The sequence below is a fragment of the Vitis riparia genome, chromosome 8, assembly GCF_004353265.1.
Source record: "Vitis riparia cultivar Riparia Gloire de Montpellier isolate 1030 chromosome 8, EGFV_Vit.rip_1.0, whole genome shotgun sequence".
NCBI classification, from domain to species: Eukaryota; Viridiplantae; Streptophyta; class Magnoliopsida; order Vitales; family Vitaceae; genus Vitis; species Vitis riparia.
The window spans coordinates 16297969-16318100 of record NC_048438.1 but is presented as its reverse complement, the minus strand read 5'-3'; the positions used below and the strand labels follow the sequence as shown (position 1 = coordinate 16318100).

Genomic DNA, 20132 nt, shown 5'->3' with positions numbered 1-20132 from the left:
TTATCATATTTGATCCTCGTTTTTCTTGTGACAAAGTTCGGCGCAGCGCGGCGCAGCTAAAACCCATCTTTTTTAATTTAAGTTGGCTGAAGCCGAGCCGCCCTGGACCCGCCACAATGTGGCACGCTTATAAAGCAACACGCGCACCATAAACCCTAACCCCACTTCCCGCCGGCTTATAATAGCGAGACGCGCTTTTGATCGGAAGATCCTACGTGGCCTAATGGGGGCTGCTGGACCCACACACATCACTTCTCCATTAGATCATGGTTCCACTGCCACGTCAGATTGAGGAGGGTCACGGTTACCATGGTGCAGTAAAAGTGGTGTCCTGACTCCTGAGGATATTTATTTTTGAGGGACTTAAAAATTACAAATACTTATTTCTCAAGCTAAAGACGGGATAGGGTCACCATCAAATAATTCCATCTGCTTCCTACTACTTGTAAGTTGTAATCCCATTTTTACTATTTATTGACATTATTAATGATCATAAATTTTGAAAAATAGAACACATTCATAAGAAGTAAAATCATAAATGACCCATTGTCGGGAGGAAGTCTATTTAGTCACCATTATTCAATGTTCATGGATGAATTTGAATTCCACTGATTTAGATAAGGGAAAGGGAGGCAAGATTGTTGCACATGGAAGTGGCGGCCGCCAAAAAAGGTGGTGCAGGTGGAGAGGTGGAGACCACCACCTCCACCACCACCACCACCACTAGCACGGTGGTCTGGGGCTGAAAGGAGGGCATGTTAAAGGGAAATGGTGTTAGAAAAATACCATACAAAACACGCACAAATGCCCCGTTCAAACGGGATGTGTCGGCTGGGTGAGGGTCTGGGCATTGGCCCGCTCCTCCGGCCCAACACCCACCACTTGGTTTTCTCTGCCACCAAAATATTCCACGACTACACATCTCTCCCCTGCTTTTTCACCCTCATATCTTGACTAATAAAAAAGTGAAGGCATGAAGTGGTTTTCACCAATGGCAGAGTGGCGTTTAGATTTTGTCAACCATAAATAAGATTTTAACTTGGGGTTAGTGGGAGAGGCAATGATTAATGAGTGGATTTTGACGCTCACCCTAGTTGCCACCCAGGGGATCAAATTTCGGAATATGTTCCATCGTTACCCTCCACATGGGCCCCGCGACTATCGCCCTTACCCATCTTTTGTTTATATCACTCACTCCAATCTCCATCACTCCACATTTGCATTATATAATCATTTCACTTCTACTCTTCCATATGGTAACAAATTTGTTTGTAGATGCCAGCTGTTTAGCTCCCCTAACCACTAACAGCTATCCACCAACAAGTTACCATACCCAAAAGGATTAAATCATTTTAATAATATAAATATTTTACCACCATTGTCCTTATCATTTCCTTTCAAAATCTCAACCAAACTTGAAAATGCACCTCAAAGAATTCAACGCCAAGATACGCGCACACAAGAATCCAGCACTGAAATCTTAAAGCAACCGGAGAATTAACTAATAGTTCTGTTCATGAAACTTAATATTCAATTTTGCAGGCACCTCGTTTCATTGATGCTCAGGTCCCTCATTATATATTGTATTATAGCTAGATTCAAAATTTTGATTTTAAACGATGAAATAATAATATATGTTAAATTAATTAAGCTCCAAATTTAATAATTTTTTTTTAATTATTTTAAATATTTTTAATTGTTGAAGTGCCAACAAATATTAGGCTGCTATTACGGTTAATTTTAATTTTGTACCATTACGCCGATTTTTGGGTTTTATATATAAATCTTGATGTATATCCAGAGATAAATATCCAGGAAAGCTAATGATGTGATTCTCAATTGATGGTGGATGGATCCTGTTCACCATGTATGACGTGTTTTTTCTTTCTTTCTTTCTTTGATCGGAAAGCATATGTGGAAGTGAGGAATCTGGAGACGTCTGGATAGGCAGTAGGAAAAGGGCGAAGTGGGGGCAAAACGTCACTCCAAAGACGGAAAATACCTTTTCAAGTTAGGGGGCAGCGCACTTAGGGGGTGGGTACTCGATACCTCCACTCAATTACCCTTTCCCTCTCTTTGAAGGTCATGCACATCCTCTCCTTCTCTATCCTTTCTTTTCATCCGTAACGGTCAACTCATCTCTTCTCCCTTCCCACCCCACTCCTGCATCCGCAATTCACCCACCTGATTCATACTGTTAGGATTATAAGTATGAAAGAACCATAATATATGTTTGGAATTTTTCTTTTATTCAAGCGACTGATCAAATTATTGGAGAATGAGAATCCGGCATCATGAGATGGCGGTGCATTTGACGAAACAAACCATCATTGGTCCATAGTCCATTACCCAGTGTATGCTCAAACTAATGGTCATGTGTTCAAGCACGTTAACCAATTCGGGGCCCATGATTTGCATTCATTGTTGGCAACATTGTCATTTCTTCAAGAACCCTCTTTCAATTTGACTCCGCAGATGCCTATTTCTGCTCTTTTCTAACGTGAATGCACCTCCTTAAAGGCCCTTAAAAAGGTCAAAATCAGCCGCTATTGGGTCGCAAAGTATGATAAAGTGACCATATTTAGATGGGGTATGGTGCGATAAATATACCATCAACAAATTTGTGCTTCAATTGAAAACCCGGAAGGATCATCAATAGCTGTTACTGTCATAGGATGATTTACCTTTATTTGGGAAGAAGGGTCGGGCATTGTTGTTCCAATTGATGTATAAGTTGTAATTAGATGACAAATTAGTCGTAATTCTGGGATGTGGGCATTAAATTGAATAGAATTATATACATCCATCAACCGTTATGGTGCGATTTGGAAGGAATTGAAAAGGATCCAATATTCAAAGTGGCAAGTGCGGAGTTATTGATCTAGATGGGGCGAGGTTTATGAAGTGTGAGTATGGTTTAGGATCCGAACCTTAGTTTGGACCTTAGGAAGAATATTACACTTTAATAATTGGTGATAAATGACCATACAGATAAAGCAAATTCGGATAAGAGACGAACCAGTGCTGGTAAGGACCCCAGGAAACCGATGTTTCGGAAGAGGCCCGCATATTATTTGTACCAAACTGTCAAGTCCAGGTCCCCACACGCAAGGACTCATACCATCAACCATAAATGTTTACTTGCCCCGCTTCTTCCACTTAAATTTCAGTGTAACCATACTCTTTCTTATTTGATTGATTGGAATGTATGGGGCTCCTAGCTTTAATGGTTGCATCTATAAAGCTAGACAAATTCCTGATGAGTTCGAGCGCCCGGTTTGAATTCAGCCTGAATTCCAAATCAGATTTAATTTTGATGATTTGGTTTGAACACATCCTGATCCTGCTGAAAGTGAAAACTTTGGGGGAGAATTTTGGGAAACCTACCCAATTAAATAATACTGGAAACACATTGGGGGAATTTAGATGGGATCATCTTAGAAAAGAGTTCAAATAAATAAATAAATAAATTGTTCAAAAGATCCCCCATTCAGCATAAAATTTCCAAAAAATATGAGTATTTTGGGTCACAACAACAGTAATAGTTCAATCACTAGTCAATGGAAACGATTCTATACTGGTTGTTTTCAGTTTCTTTTTGGTTCATTAAGATTTGGCTCTTGTTCTGTGCTCTACAGCTGCTATGGAGTATCAAAAAAAGAAGGAGAAGGTGATGTGGGTTGTACATAATGAAATTCCAATTCCGATTCCAATTCCTATTCCAATCGTAAAACTCGAACCTAAGTCTAGCCATCGATAGCGGGCGGGTCCCAGATCCTAATATGAGCTCCAGGATAATGCCACATCCAAAAGGCATACACACACGCACCCTTCTCCTGCATCAGCATGACAAATGTGGAGAAAGGGCAGGGGAGGCCTTGTTTTGTATTAATCAACTATAGTTAGTTGTAAAATCATGATAATCGATACAAAGGGAATTTATTAATGCACCAACAAGAAGAAAATTTCTTAGGAAGCTCAGTGGAATGAAAAGGTGGAACTTGTGGGTTTCCATATCTCAAAAAAGTATCTCAGGCTTATTAGAACAAATTATCATATGATGGTTTGGATAAGTAAAGGGCAAATAAAGTGAAGTACGAGTCTTCTTCCTTTATAGCTTCCCCTTTTGTTTCTTTTTCTTTTTCTCCTTCCTCTTTAGAATCCTTTTTGGTTGGTGGGGGGTCTGAGGAACCCTAGGACATGATTTCTATTCTTAATCCCTTTCCCCACAAGAGGGACTTCTGTTTAGGGTTTAGCAGTAAGTGTATTTTAATTATAAATTAAATTGTTGGAAAAAAAAAACTATTCACCATTCACTATTCAGATATAGCTGCCAACTGTTCTGGTGGGATGTTTGATCAGTGAGGCTAACATAGGATGTTGGGTTGCTCTTAAATCGTCGGAAATTTTGATGTTTGAATATGGAGTATTGATTGAAAATCATGACCTGTGATTTAACAAGTGCCCATACAATGATGCCCCTTCAGATCATTTATATTGCATTTACTTTATACTTGGACACATAAAAAATGTCATGTTTTTAAAATACTAAAGCAAAATGAAATGACCCTACTCGAAACATCTCCTTCATTGCCTGAATTTAGTGTGAGAATGCCAATATTAAAATAATAATAAATAAATAAATTTGATGCTCGTTTGAATGTTAAATAATGTCACATCATATTAACTCATTGAGAATGGTCCTTGAGGGGACTAGCATAGCTGCATTAAAGGTATTTCAGTGTCACATTGAAATCAAGTGGCCCCATTCTTGTTTTGTGCTTCTACAGCATTCTTATGGTGATTATTTTAAAAGCTAAAATGTACATAATCCCAAATCTATTATCACAGCTTAGTAAAGCATGACGCAAGGGAAAAATAACTTCAGTAAAACATAACTATATATTAATTAACCACTCAATTTATGCATCATTATTTTATCTTATTTTTCACATGAATTGATCAGAAGAGGCAAAAAAAAAAAAAAAAAATGAATGCCGCCACAAATATTCAACGTTCCAAGAGCACCAACGGTGGCGATGCCACCGAATGTGTCACTGCCATCAAACTCCACCCCACACAGAAAACCACACCGACAAAACCTGTTTCGGTTTTCACCAATTCGAAGCAACCATATATATATTTTTTCGATTCACCCATTAATAATTAATGTGATACAGGGTTACCAACTTCGAGTAAATTTATAATGAACTTTGACTTTCCATTTTGTCCCAAATTCATCGCCCTTTGCTCATGTTCACATTCTCTTTTGCTTTCCACCAAAGTTGTGTTAGGTCGCCCAAATCAGATCTAAATTGAGAAGAGTGAATTGGGTGCCTCGGGTTAATAACATAACAGCAGCCGGAATTGTGGAAGCCAAAATTTTTGCCTTCCTTGGAATATGACAACTCGCAAAAGGGTAACTTCATTTTTACTCCATGTGTTGTTTTAGCTATTTTTATCCTTTCATTTACTGAGTATGATGATAAATATAATACATCACTCTTTATTAAAAGAAATAAAAAGAAGAGGTCTTTTCAATTTGAAAGATGTTTCCTCTCTCAAAAAGAAAATTCAAAGTTTTAGTAGGGCTTTGAATTTTGCCTTGTGAACCGCAAGATACTGAGTTAGGCGTATCTTTGAATTTGAGTGGCTGGCTTTTCCCGTGTTACCTAACTTTAGAAATTGAACTAGATCTTCAGCCAGCTAACGCAAATCCAGTGCTTCCACCAATGGCTGTCAAAAGTTCTTTTATTTTCAAATAAGAGCAGGTAAAAAACCCTTGAAAAACGCTAAAATCCAATGCTTCAACCAACGGCTGTCAAAAGTACTTTCATTTTAAAATAATAGCAGGTAAAAACCCTTGAAAAATATTGAAGTATCATAATCGTACTTAAAGATATCATTAAACATCCACAATAAAATCTAAATCATCGTAAATGATGAAGATTAAGACATAAAATAAATAAATTAAATTAAAATATAAATAATATGTCAAGAAATATGATATGATATGTACATTGCATCCAAATTCCAAAAATTTAAGCTTTTAAAAAAAATTAATAATTCAAAGTAATAAGATTTAAAAAGCATATTTCTTACTGACTTTCCCCTAAACATTTACAACATTGTACATATCTCAACCCTGATTGAACTTTTTTCTGGTTTATTAAATAGCAATAGTCAATTGATTAGCAGTTGGATTGTAAAGATCTAACCCTCTCACTGAATTCATGTGAATGCAAGCCAGTTCATATTATTGGAATTGAAGAAAAGGATCCAAATGCAATTGGGGTTCACAAACTTGTAGTCAAGAAATATAAATGTAGGACTGTCCACCTGTCTGATACAAACATTGACCATCAGCAGTATTAACTCATTACAACTCATACAAGATATAAACCCTTTGAAGCAAAGAGGGGCCATGGAGTGTAATGCAATGGCGACCTTGCCCAGGACGTTGTCACTTGTGTGGTGGTGGCAGCTGGGAGCCATATTCAGCCTGCTGGTGCCTCTATTCAAACCTTTGCACCATTGTTTCCAGAAACAATGATTTGAACCCTGCATTTTGGTGGGCCACTTCCTCCACTCTTGCCACATCGCCAAGATATCATCCATCTCAACCACCAGATTTATGCGCCTTAAACATTGATAGCCGCAGAAAATAATGAGATTAATGCTCTGATTATTACAATTTACATCTCAAACGAGAACCCAGTCGTGCAATTCAGTCGGTGGGTCTCCTGTGTACAACTTGATTGATTCACATATCCAAAAAAAAAAAAATCTCTGAAATGAAGTAAGTTATATAATTTTAAACTGTTATTGGTTACTGAAATGTTGTTTGATGTCTTTCAGTTAACACAACTTGAATAGCAAGGTTGCAAATGGGCAACATGAGTGGGAAAAGTTGACTTGTTTTCTTTACGGAAAGAGTTAAGGTTTGCTGTTTCACAAAGCTTTGTGCTTCAACAGTTAGGTTTTAAGTGAGAGAAAGGAAAGAAAGAACGTACAGATACAAAATAAATAGTATCTTTTTGGAATTTTACAGGGGTAACAACAAGGCGTTGGATTAGGGAAGATGTTAGATGCCTGACTTTACGGATACAAAGCATGTGAGTCATGTTCTTGGGGCTCGTGGCATGGCAATTGGCCTGAGAGAGAGAGAGAGAGAGAGATTGATTTAAGATTTTGGAGATTGAATGTGGAGAGGCTTGGCCCCTTTGCACGCCGAAAAAGGGGCTGCCACATCCCAGCTTAACTCCGGATGTTCCTGCATTCAAGTGAATGATAGGTGAAAGAAAGAGTGGTTTTAGTCAAACAGTTTTGAGCATGTAAGTTATTATTCATCGCTACGCACACTGTTATCATTATTATTTTTTTAACCTTTTCAATTTTATTTTATTTATAAGATCATTAATTGAAGATTAAAAAACTAACCAAAAGAAATAAATAACATCACCCTGTTATTCGAAAACTAAGAGCATAGCCAAAGTTACTTGAATGTGTCTTTTCTTATAGAGACCCAGACAATCCCAATTACGACGCTCTAGGGAGCTTTCAGATTCCAAAACAGTGTTTCCACAAGAATCAAATAAGCAAACAAAATCTTCAAGACCTTGATTTCTACAAACAAATTTCAGAGGTTTCAATAAAGCTTTGTTAAGGATTTTCTGTGTCCTCCAATGCTCCGACCTAATCAGTAATCACCCATGTCATGTATATCCTTCATATATTATATGGTCGCTGCCCTTGCCCCCTCCTCTCTCTCTCCTGCGGGAAAAAAAGAAGAAGAAGCAAGTATGCATAATACGGGTCTGATATTGATATTATTCCTCATAGATTACAGTGTTGAAAATTTCGAAAGAAGTTTATGACACCGAAAAAAAAAGTGTTCCATGGCCTGTACAAAAGTGGAGGTGAGCTCCAATTTTATTGGTTTCAATTTGGCAGAAGAGGCAAGAACAAATTTTTTATCAAATCTTAGCTGGTACAATGAGGATCCGCCGATTCATGGGCAGTAAAGATGTGTATGGGTGCATGTAGACACTCCAGACGGACCAGACCCCACGTAACTGCAATATTAATCTAGCCATTTGTTAGGCCAGCATGTACAAGTTCTTCAAGGCTGTAGTAATATTTGTATTGCTGAATTGATTCTCTGATGATATATTATTTCTAAGCAAAAAAGTACATATGAAATCGAAGAATCCCTCAAAAAGTAACAACAATATTGTATGTACTTGTGTTGTCTGCACACTATATATTAAAAGAAAAATGATGAAAACTCATTAAAAAACTATGCCCTAATTGATTTTTTCTTTAAAAAATGAACCTCAATTTTAAGTCCGTACAATAACCCACCCACTGGAACATGATTCTTTTTTATCGGGGCATGATTTCTAGTGCTCCAAATGTGACCCGATGAGAAGTTCAGTCTTTTCCCAAGCTTGACATCAGGAGAAAAAAGGGTGAAAATTTAGTGGGAGGTTCCAGAAGACTTCCACTTGCTGGCTGTTTGCAGTACAAAATCATTAGTAATCCCTTCATGGAAGCATTTAAACTTGTCCAAAATGGAGTGGATCATTGCAGTACTCTCCAGGTGTACGGTGCTGGAGGTGTCGTCCGTCTTATTCATCTTACACTAGGCACATTAACACTAATGTCACATTATACAACTCTCACAATAAAAATTGATACAATTATTGCTCCATAATTTCAAATATTTCTTTTTCCTTTTTTTTTTATAAAGCAACCACTGGCTACAGGAATCCAAAGATGATAGTGGCCCACTTGCTAATCCACCTGACAGCCGAATCATAATCAATCCACGTACCCTATCAGCGCAAACTGCAGCAGTGATCGTGTGGAAATTCCATGATATGAAGTCAAAATTGGGTGATGCTGATCTCATACGTATATAATTAATTTTGTAGAGTTAGACTAATGATGAGCTAGTCACTAGAGACTTGTGATTTACAGTGATGATACTGATTCTTATTACTTCATTATTATCTCATTCAATTATGTGACTAACATGCCTTGCTTAATTTATTGATTCACACCGTGGCCTATACACCCAGTTCCTATGCTTAATGAGTTGGCATTAAGATGGTGTAGAAACTAATAATATGTTGCTGTCAGGATCTTTGAATTTTGCTCCGAGGTAAGGCCTTTGTTAATTCCAACTTGGAAAAGCACACTTGTATAAACATATAATAATCATACGTTTGGATGGTGCGAATTAGGTACTAGGAGAAAAGGGTACCAAAAAAATAATAAAAAAAAAATGCAATGTTGCAATGCAAAATTAGGAAATGTATAGTGTGGAAATTCTGTATCCTGGGATGAAATGTTTGTTCCAAATGAAAATTTGTTTGAATTGATGAAGGTACAGGCTGATTTGATTTTGACAGTCCAAATTATTAAGAAAGGGGGAGATGGGAGCAAACAGTTAGAGACACAAAACAGGAATTATGTGCATTAAATTTAAGAGGAAAATACCAATTGCTTGCTGGACAAGTATAATGTTGGGATTGAACAAATTGAAGGCGAAATATAGAATGGAATGAAATTCAATCGGAATGTCTCTTAAGTTCAGTAGATGTGATGATAAGTGTTAGAAATGGTGGGAGAGAGAGAGAAAACAGGGCGTCCCTACAAGAAAATGTGAATTAAAAACCTGCTGCTTTCAAACAGTAATGCATACCCCATCCCACTTTCTCTCAATGCAAATTGCAATAGCAACAGGGTGTGTCTCTCAACTGTCTGCTGAGAGGAGAATTCATTGCACATCGCTGTCCATGAATGGAACAACCAGTGGTGGTGAGAAGCCATGATTCTCCGGGCTTAATGGGAAAAATACCCGGATTTCAGTTCCCATCAATCTTTTCAATGTTTCTCCATCTTCTTCTTCATCATGGTCATGGTGGTTTATGAGGACACTTTGAATTTTTTGGATTCATGTGGCCACAACTACAGGCCCTTTCATTTGTATTTTTTCCTCTTCTCAACTTGGGGGAAGTTGGTGTTCAGCTTGTCAAGGGGCCATCAGCCCCATCAACCCCCTCTCTCCCTCCCTCTCAGTTAGTGTCATAATTATTCTAGGAGGGAACCCTCAGTTTTTTATGGTCAAAGGAGGGGGGTCCCTTGTCAAGGCATGGCCGTTGGTGGATGGTAGAAAAATGGGGCGGCCCCACTAACTGAGGATACATGATACATATACTGGGGCCCATTTAGATATGGAGGATAAGGGCCATTTTGGAGTTAATGCATACCCACTCCTCCTCACCCTCACAGCCTAACGTTTGGTCTTTTGCTTAGCTGTGGACTGCTACCCCACCTTTACCCTTTCAGGGTCCCTTTCCCAATCTGGACCCGTGAGTAGCAGAGTATTACAACTTTGACATTCTCATTTATCAAAGGGAATAGACGCTGGGGGGCTTGATGGTTGATACCATTTTGTTGCTTTCCTCTATGTAGATAAATGTGAGGTAGAGGGGCATTTGGTAAGAGGGGTTTAGTCTCACAGCTTGTCAAACATTGATGATCAATATGAGGTAAGGGAGGTGGGAGGGGTTTTTAATTTGGAGGCATCGAAGACAGACATTCGAGGGGGGCCCCTCGTGCTCGTCACGTGCTCCCTTTCCTAAGACCAACGACAGCTGCCCAACCATTCCTCCTCTTCTTCTTCCTCCCATCCTCTCATCCGCTGCCACGTTTCACTCAGTTTCATCCCCACCCCCACGTGACATTGTATTCACTTGAAAACTAACCCCCCACCACCCCTCCCTTTGCACCAACTTCGCTCTTACATTTCTTTTTCACAATTTGCCGTAAATCATCTCCTAATAACCTACACATATGTTTATATGTTTTTTGTTTCAAATTTGTAGCGTGTCTATTTCTTTGTACTCCGATGTTTGGTAATTGAACTCATATTTGGGGAGACACTAGGAAGCATCTTTTTTTCTCTTTTCAAATAAGGCCACTGTTTGTTAGGGTTTTAGAGAAATTCATAGACCATTAATCAGTAGGATTCCAAACATTGATGATTGAAAATTTTGGTCCCATCAGATAATTGGAGCCGCTGAAGTTGGGGCATCTTTTAGCTTTGAGATACCCTCTACAATGGGTGGATCTATCACGCAGAGAGAGAGGAGGAGGAGGAGAGCCTTTATTGGATATTGAAACACATCTTCACAGGGTTTCACGCTCCAAGGGAATGTGAGAAACAAGATCCAATAAAAGGAGATACTTGGAGAGTGTTTCACATGTGGGTTTCTGGACGACTGGGGCATGCAGGCATATTCTCATATCCACAGATAGAAATACTGGGGGGAAAGCTTTAGCTGGCCTTCTCTTTTAACTTACCCTTTCTATGTTTCCCGATAAAAATTAAGAATCAGAACTTTATTGGCATGGAGCTTCCATGTAGCAGGATTGAAAGTTGAAACATCTGATTACAAAAGGAGAAAAAAGAACAAACAAATGTAAAAGCAAAGACAAACGCTTTTTTCTTTCCCCTTTACACATGTATGTAATCCTCTCTTTTTCCCACTCTTTTTCTTTTCACCTGGCTTTCAGTTCATTTCAGACTTCTGTTTGTTTTGTACTATGCGACTTGGGCTTTATCCACTCACTCCAAATTCATACACCAGCCGGATCTCAATGAAATTCTCTTAACTATGCTTGCCAAATCTATTAATGAACCCCTCTTCAAGGCATCAGAAAACACACTTCTTTCATTTATTTAAATCAACCTTAGAATAGATCAAATGTTGCAGTAATTTTTGGCTGACACATTCTCAAGAGTGGGAAGCTGGATTACACAAATGTGGATGCATATGGAGCAGCCTCGGATCCCATTAATGGAACGTGTTTGTCTCCAGAGGGGCTCCCTAATGAGGGAATGGAGATGGGCAATACCTTTTACCACCTTGTAGCAACAAATGGTGGAGTATGGCCTACCTCCATTTCCTGAATTTTAAGTGGCTCAAGTGCACGTGAAGCAGTCAGTTTCCCATCTCTCTGTCTCTGCACACTCGGAATGCAATCTGATAAAGGATAGTCCATGAGAAAAGTCATTGTCTGCTTTGGAGTATTATGATTTTGTATTTTGAGGAATGAAATAAAAATTACAGGCTTAAAAGTATCAAAGTATTTCTTGCAACTAGATTTCTCTCTCGTCTGTCTTTTCACTTTCATTTGCCCACTTTTTTCATGGCACGAATGGATTTGAAAGATTGTGGCAGACATTAATAAATTCATACGAAACTGCATTGAAAATTTGGGAATAAAAAGGAGATTCCTCTCAAAGTCAACAGCAAATTTTGATGAGTGGATTCTCCCACTACAAGTGCACATCTTTCATAAGTTTGAATCACGCATGAAATCTTCAAGGAGGCATTTGTTTCCTCTAGTATTACGATTGGAAGAGAGATCATGCTCCAAAGCTCAAGGTTTCGTAAATGTCAAGTTTTATTTTCTTGCTTTTGCCGTAGTCAAGACTCGAGACAGACTTCATCATGTAAGCACCAACGAGTTTAAAACCCATTTGAAACCCAGTGACATTTCAGCCCACTTCAGGACAGCGGGCTTGGAAATGGGCCGACTGCAGCCCACGTTAGCCAACATTCTATTTCCTCCGACACCTTGCTCAGCCCAAATCAAATTTCAGATTAGCTTGAAGCGACTGGATACCTGCCCAGCTCAAATTAATTGACAATCCTAAGAAAGTTACCACAATGAAATTAATAGAAGGGAGGAAGGGGGCTGCTGTGGGGATTTTTAAAATACGGCAGTTCACAAACTATTTTCAAATCTACAATATATTTTAGGCATCAATAGAAAATTGCATTTTAAGGAGACAACTTCAGTTTAAATAGACATATTCTGATTTCATTTTTTTCACTTGCCATAGATTTGGAAATATTTTTTAAATTACTGTATTTTAAAAATATATATATATATATATATTTTTTTTTATCAAAATCCAATCGTGGTGGTGGCAAACAACAATGTAACATATCCACACCATTTCTTTCTATCAAAGTTTATGAGAATCACACATAGTGTAACATATTTTTATTTTCCTTATTGGTGCAATTTTTAGGGTTCTATTTTCAGGGTGTTTTAGGGTTGTACTTATTGTTGAATACTTGGCCATGGCTTGCTTAATTAGAGACTTAAAAGTCCCATTGAGCCAAAGCAAACCTAAAATGCGCCAGCCCAACCTAGTACACCTGGTCCATATAGAAAGACAAGGTGGAGCCCAATAGTGAACTAACCTTGAAATTGGGCCTGGGCTGGGCTGTATTGATATTTTGTTTTTCAATCACAAACATTGAATGGAATACATCATTTTTAGCTTTTGCCCGTCCCTAATGCCCTGAGAGGCTGACATTATTGAAAGGGAAAGTTGTGTTTTCATGGGCCAATATGGTAATAATATTGTTTTTGGAACCCAGGTTTGTGAAATGGGAAAAACATTTGTTAATGTGAAAACTTATATCAGTTTTATGCACTCTGAGCCGGTTGTTTTTTTTCTATCGAAATTGCCCCTCCAGGTATCCAGGTCAGCAGCCCATCTCAGCACGTGAAGGTAGTACTTGAGGTGCGTTAAGGTAGTACCTTATGTGCATTAAGGTAGTACCTGAAATTTCTTATAATTACATAAGGTACCGTTGGAGTAACCTATGAGAACATAACAATGTCATGCTGCAATAGGTAATGAAATTAACTAATAAAAATCTGAAGCCACAAAATGGCTACATTTCTCGCAGGTGCGTTAAGGTAGTACCTGAGGTACATTAAGGTAGTACCTGAAGACCATTAAGGTAGTACCTTATGTGCATTAAGGTAGTACATGAAATTTGTTATGATTACATACGCCACCGATGGAGTAACCTATGAGAACATGACAATGTCATGCTGCAATGTGTAATGAAATGAACTAATTGTGTCTTAAGTCACACAACAACAACATTTCTCAAATATGCACTAAGATAGTACCTGATGTACATTAATGTAGTACCTCAAGCTCATTAAGGTAGTACATGTTTTGCATTAAGGTAGTACCTGATGCGATGAAACAATTCTGTCTTCGTTGACAAAAGATGTACACTACAAATTCCAACAAACATTACAAATTCACAAACACTACCAACAATTTCTACTAACCAACACATAATTTATGCATTTTAATCGCCAATATATGATATTGCCTAATTATATTCATCAATTATTACCATCAGTCTAAAAATCTGAATAAATACACAAGTTTTCCACCCAATTTCTAAATATGTCCACAACATTTTTCCATTTCATGAGTCTCCAATACACAAAAATATTGAGATCGAACAGCCGCTCATACGATCCAAAATCGACATTCGCCTCAACCTATGCCCTCACCAAAGGAGGAAAAATTGCAAATACAACAACCACTCGAAAATCACTCTTATGCTCCAGTTTAAACAAAAAAAATATTAAAAAAACAACCCTAAATACAAATTAATTACCTTCACATTTGATGTGAAGGTTACAGAAAAATGTGATCCAATGAGAAGAACACAAGATTCTTCTTCATGAACCCAATATATCAGAGTTGTCGCTTCCATTCTGGTTCGCTTTCCTAAACCAGATTTTCAGTCAACACGTACCCTCCTCAAGCCGTCTTCTTAACTCGACCTTGTTTCAATGAAGTGCTCCATTTGGTTCTTCACAATTACCACAAGCAACAAAAATTTCGATTCAGGTTTTCAAGTAAAGGTTTATACTTTCAAATGTGTGAAATTTTGCAAATTTTCACACCCTCTTCGATCCGAAGGGGTGACGAAATTGGGATGATCGGGTTCAAATGGTTAGGACTTTGAGAGGAGAAGGGGCTGAAAATGGTTAGGACTTTGAGAGGAGAAGGGGCTAAAGATAGAAAACTAGATTGGAGTTTGGGATTAAAGGCTTCAGAAATTAAATGAGAGAAATTGTTGAAAAATATACAAGATTCTCTGCTTCGCCTCGGTGACGGAGTGAAGACAAATGAGAGGAATGACTGCAAAAATGAGAGAGAAGGAAGAAAGAACGGCTGAACGCTAGGGTTTTCTTGTGGGAACCTCTGCTTCGCCTCCGTGACAGAGTGTAGAAAGATGAGAGGAATGGGTACCAAATGAGACAGAGGGAGAAACAACGGTCAGTCGCCTAGGGTGTTTTTTGTGTTTGATTTTGCAAAAGAAAACTGGTTCAGTTTCAGCCCGTGCTGAGATGGGCTGCTGACGTGGATACCTGGAGGGGCAAGCTCGGTAGAAAAAACACAGCCAGCTCAGAGTGCATGAAACTGATATAAGTTTCCACATTAACAGATGTTTTTCCCATTTCACAAACCTGGGTTCCAAAAACAATATTATTACCATATTGGCCCATGAAAACACAAACAATTGTTAGAGTCAACCCAGCCATAAAAAGCCCAGCACCAGGGTACGTGGTTACGTTAACCAGGTCCATAGCTCTTCATGGACTTGGCCGAATGATGACATAAAAAATAAAATATAATGATTGAGTCCATCTTCAGCCAGTCCTTCCAGGAGTCCGCCAATGATTGAGAGGACAGTTATGGGAATATTTTCTGCATCTCTTGGAATGTTATCAATTAAGTTCAATCCGTGGGCCCCAACCCGCCAAGCAGAACTGCAGCATAGGATTGATAAAGCTATTCCAACACCAATTCCCAGTAGGACGGCTTGTTTTCGGGTCCATCCTGCCCAATGTGATTGATGAAGACGGTCGAGAAGGACTTGATGGCAAAGAGAGAGACATGGGCTTAGGTAAGTGATTGGTTGTCGTGTTGTTAATTTGCTCAATAAAGAAAGTGTTTACCGTGAAGAGGACTAGACCGTACATAATGAAGATGGTCCATTGTGAGAAGGACCTTTATTTCCTTGCTTTCATTTCTTGTTCTTCTGGAGTGGAGTGAGGAAGGAAGGTTCTACAATGGCAGCTTTTTCTAACCATCTGTTTTCCACTACATGTTACTGCTGGAATATTACTCAAGAAGCAGAGAGGGACAGAGAGAAAGAAAGAGGTGTGCCTGATGAGTGGAATACGTGAGGCAGCAAAATTAGTTGATCACTAGGGTTGTTATAGAATTGGTTAGCAGTAATTAGAGGAAAGGGCAGATGTCGTTTAGATGTAATGGTGCTTCCGCCTGTTGGCTTTTGGCATTGGTAAAAGGGAATCCCGCAGGAAAACAAACAGCAAGGCAACCCCATCACCAGCGCTCAGATTTCGAACGCAAGTCTCCATTTCAAATAATTTTATTAGAATTGAGGATTAAAGTTAGTATGGTTTGCTTGATCTAATAAAATAATTTGAATGATCTTGCCAGATAAATTTATCAACAAGAAACTTAACAACGAAGTTGCTAAAACTGCTACATCAAGTAATAGAAAGAAAATCACAGTAACATTGATGTTCAAACTTCAAATGCCACCATAAATTTCAAAAGTTTTGGAGCGTCTACGAGAGAGACTCGTAGTCGCTTGATGGAGTGAAGACTGAGTGGTGGATTGGGAACCATTACTGGGGTGAGATGCGGTAACTGAATCCTGATGTCCATCATCGGAAGTTGTGGATGGGTGGACGCGAACTGCTTCACCCTCCCCATGCATGTACCAGTAGGAGACGTAGCAGTAGAAGCATAGATTCCCGGAGCTTAGTAATGTCAACATAAGGTAATACTTATATAGATGACTCGTGTTGGCGTTCTCACCGAACCAGTCTTTGAAAAATAAAAATACAAAGTGTGTTGACGAATTTTCCAATACTCAATATGCCCTTTGTGAAGGGCTCCCCATAACTCTCCATCGACTAATCAGCTACCTCAACACAGAAGAAATCTTCGAGTCCATCTTCCGCCAGTTCTTCCATGAGTCATGACAGCAAGAATTGTGGAACCAACCACAAGATGCTCATTCGGATTTCCACGTCTGAGTCCACTCCTTCTATCTCAACCATACTCAATCTGCGCACCTCAACCAGCCAAGCAGCACAACAGCATAGGACGGATGAAACCATTCCAACACCAATTCTCACTAGCAGACCACCTTGTTTTTGTCTTCCATCACTCCACCTCCGTTGAAGTAGTAACTCGTACAAATATGAAAGAATGAGAAGCTTGTGAAGGATTTCATCACATTGAAAGCAATCACGATATCGACAAAGCTGTTGGTAATAGGTGAACTCAGGATGGAGGTCTGTAAAATAAAAAAAGTGCTCCCCGTTGATTCAACCACGCCATACACCAGGAAGGTCGCCCACATAGGAACCATTTTTAAGAGAGACTTTGTTTCCTTCACTTGTGCAACGGAGCAGAGCTTCCCCTGCATTTCATGTTCTTCTGGACTGAGGAAGGATGGGTCTACAATGGCCGCTTTATCTAACCATCTGTCTTCCACCGTCAAGGCTTAAATGTCACAAATGAGAGGCACTGTTTTTCTACTTATGTAAATAAAGATAGATAGATAGAGAACAGCTCTGTACCTGAAGAATGGAATATTGGGTAACAAAATTACTTCATCACCGTCGTTTTTGAACAACAGGCTAGCCGCACAGGGTAGGGGAGACGTCGTTTCATTATTGCAGCCTTAAGAACGCGATATGCAAGGGAAAGGGGGCTGCCTGTTGCTTTTTGTCGCCTGGTTTGTTTTTCTTTGCCGGGTGGTCTTTGGCTATAGTAAAGGGATTCGCCAGAACAAAACAACCAATAAGCAGCAAGCATCACCACTGCTGTAATTTTGAAGGAGGTTACCCAGTCATCTGGGAAGGCAAATGATGCCGTGATGGAACCCAAACACCACCAAAAGCGCCACCAAATTTCGGTACGAGTCTCAACCTTATTATCGTTCTTGCCATCCAGCTAGTTTTGCTCCTGGCCCTTTAACGTATCTGCAGGCGTCTGGATTTCATGCTTGTCATCCAGGCTCTCGTCATGGCCCCTTGACCGATCATCCTGATTTTTCATTAATGGCGGTTCTTGCCCCTCCACATGATTTTCAAGCTTGTCATTCAGGCCCTTCTCCTGCTCCCTTACCTGATCCTCAGCGGGAAATTTCTTTAATGGCGGTTCTTGTCCCTCCACCTTATTTTCATTCTGATCATTCCGGCTCTGCTTCTTGTCCCACAACTGATAAGCGAGGAATTCTTTTAACGGTGGTTCTTTCCCCGCTTGACCCACTGACATTAGCAACAGGGCTATTACGAATAGCCAAGTCCGAGCATCTGCAATCCATAAGAGTGTCAACCCCTGCAACAATAAGGATCCGGATATCCAGAGATGATATTCTAATAAAAGAACAGGGTACAAAACCATTGGCCAGAAGAAGGGAAAGCCCACTGGAACAGGACTACGTAGGAAGATAATAATAATAATAATAATAATTGAAAGAAGAGAGACTGAAATACTTGCTACAACGTAGGTAGCAGTGGTGAAGAGGATCATTTTGAAATGACCAAAGTAGGCATTAGTAATGAAAGCGATAAGAATTGTTGCTATGGCAGTTGTCACTTGTTGCATATTCACAACTGCTGCAGCAATGGGGAGATTTACCTCCTCCTCCACATCTGTGATGTATGACATCAATACATCCACCACTGCATGTTCTACTAAGCTGTGGCTGAACACCAGGCCTGAAAAGAGTATATATATATTTGTACACACCATTTTAATTATTTTGTTTCTCCGAGTTAAGACTCAAAAAGAGTAAAGCAAGTAAGCAAGATTACCTGAGATTAACAGAACAGCCTTGGAAAAGAAGTAATATCGAAACCATTCAATCAATCTGCTTATCCAGACCTTCCAGTACTTCATTCTCAGTCTTATCCGTCAAATTATATTCGACGTGGACGACCAGCACAAGGCTAGGATATATCATATAACATATATGGCAAGCTTACAGAGTACGTAGTGAAAACAGCTTAGGATATCCACTCTCTTATGCTGGAAATAATATCGCTTGATTGCAATTAATATTATACGAGAGATGAAGTAATATGGCATAGGAACACGTAGCAGTGAGAGCCGCCGTCAGTCAACTGGGTCGTTCTTTATTATATCCTTTTCTTCAACCCACCTCCTTCATAATTTTTCTTTGGTATTGAAGACCCCAAAAAGATTCGAAATCATTGGCGGATGGTTCAGGGTCTTAGACGATGCAACATAAACAATCAATAAGAAAATCTTTCTTCCTCCACATCATTTTTAAGGCCCACCACTCTTGTCCATTCCTGCTTCCAAAAACATGGCACCATCAGCACTAGTGAATTTGTGAGTCTTCCTTGACCTCATATGGTTCACGGGAATACAATAATACAAATAACTAGGAACAGATAATGCCCTGAATTATTCTTTTCGGTTGGCACCATTGAATGATTTTTAATGTCATAGAATTTCATTCCATCAAAAGCATCGACAATTTTATTTCCACAACGCAGACTTGAAGTTTTAATAGTTTATAATTATTGATAATATATCTCCAATATTTTGTCTTAAATTAAACAAATATAATTTAATCACCCTCTGAATTCAGTATCTTTAAAATTTTATGGACTATTCTTTTATCCTCCTTTTCCATGCTAATCATCAACTATTTAAAAATTATTATTACATATTAAGATTAATGTAACTACTTTCGAGTTCCAGCTGGAAATCAGCTGTACATTTAAAAGGCCCACTTTGGCCTTTGGACTACAAAATGGAGGGCATCTTTAAAAAGTTGTTGCACTACATAAGAAAGCTTTCCCTCAAATTAGATGAGGCTAGGCCCATTGTCTCCACATGCCTGAAAGACCTAGGTTCTACCATATCCTTCACAAATTATTAAGAGTATTGGTGGTTACATCAATCATGTTTGGCTTTAGTTTTTCAATTTTTTAAAAAAAGGCTATTATTAGCTCAAGAAAATAATAATAATAATAATAATAATAATAAGCACAAAAATTTCAGCTTTTATGTGAATCTAATCATATTTAGACAAATTAAATTCCAACTATAACTAATGGTCAACTTCCGCACTTTTGGAGATGTTTTTCTTTGTTGTTTAATTAAATAATGATGAATTTAAAATTATAAATTATATTTACGA

The 20132-nt window shown here is 38.7% G+C and overlaps 1 protein-coding gene across 1 annotated transcript in view; it reads right to left on the bottom strand.

The window, feature by feature from the left end:
* Positions 1-16293: 16293 nt before the first annotated feature.
* The window catches only part of LOC117919797 (protein NRT1/ PTR FAMILY 5.7-like), a 36059-nt gene continuing 32220 nt past the window's right edge, over positions 16294-20132 (bottom strand). Inside the window, exon 7 of the mRNA XM_034837054.1 lies at positions 16294-16717. Coding sequence (XP_034692945.1) covers positions 16473-16717 — 245 coding nt within the window. The 3' untranslated portion in view covers positions 16294-16472. The remainder of the gene's footprint in view (positions 16718-20132) is intronic.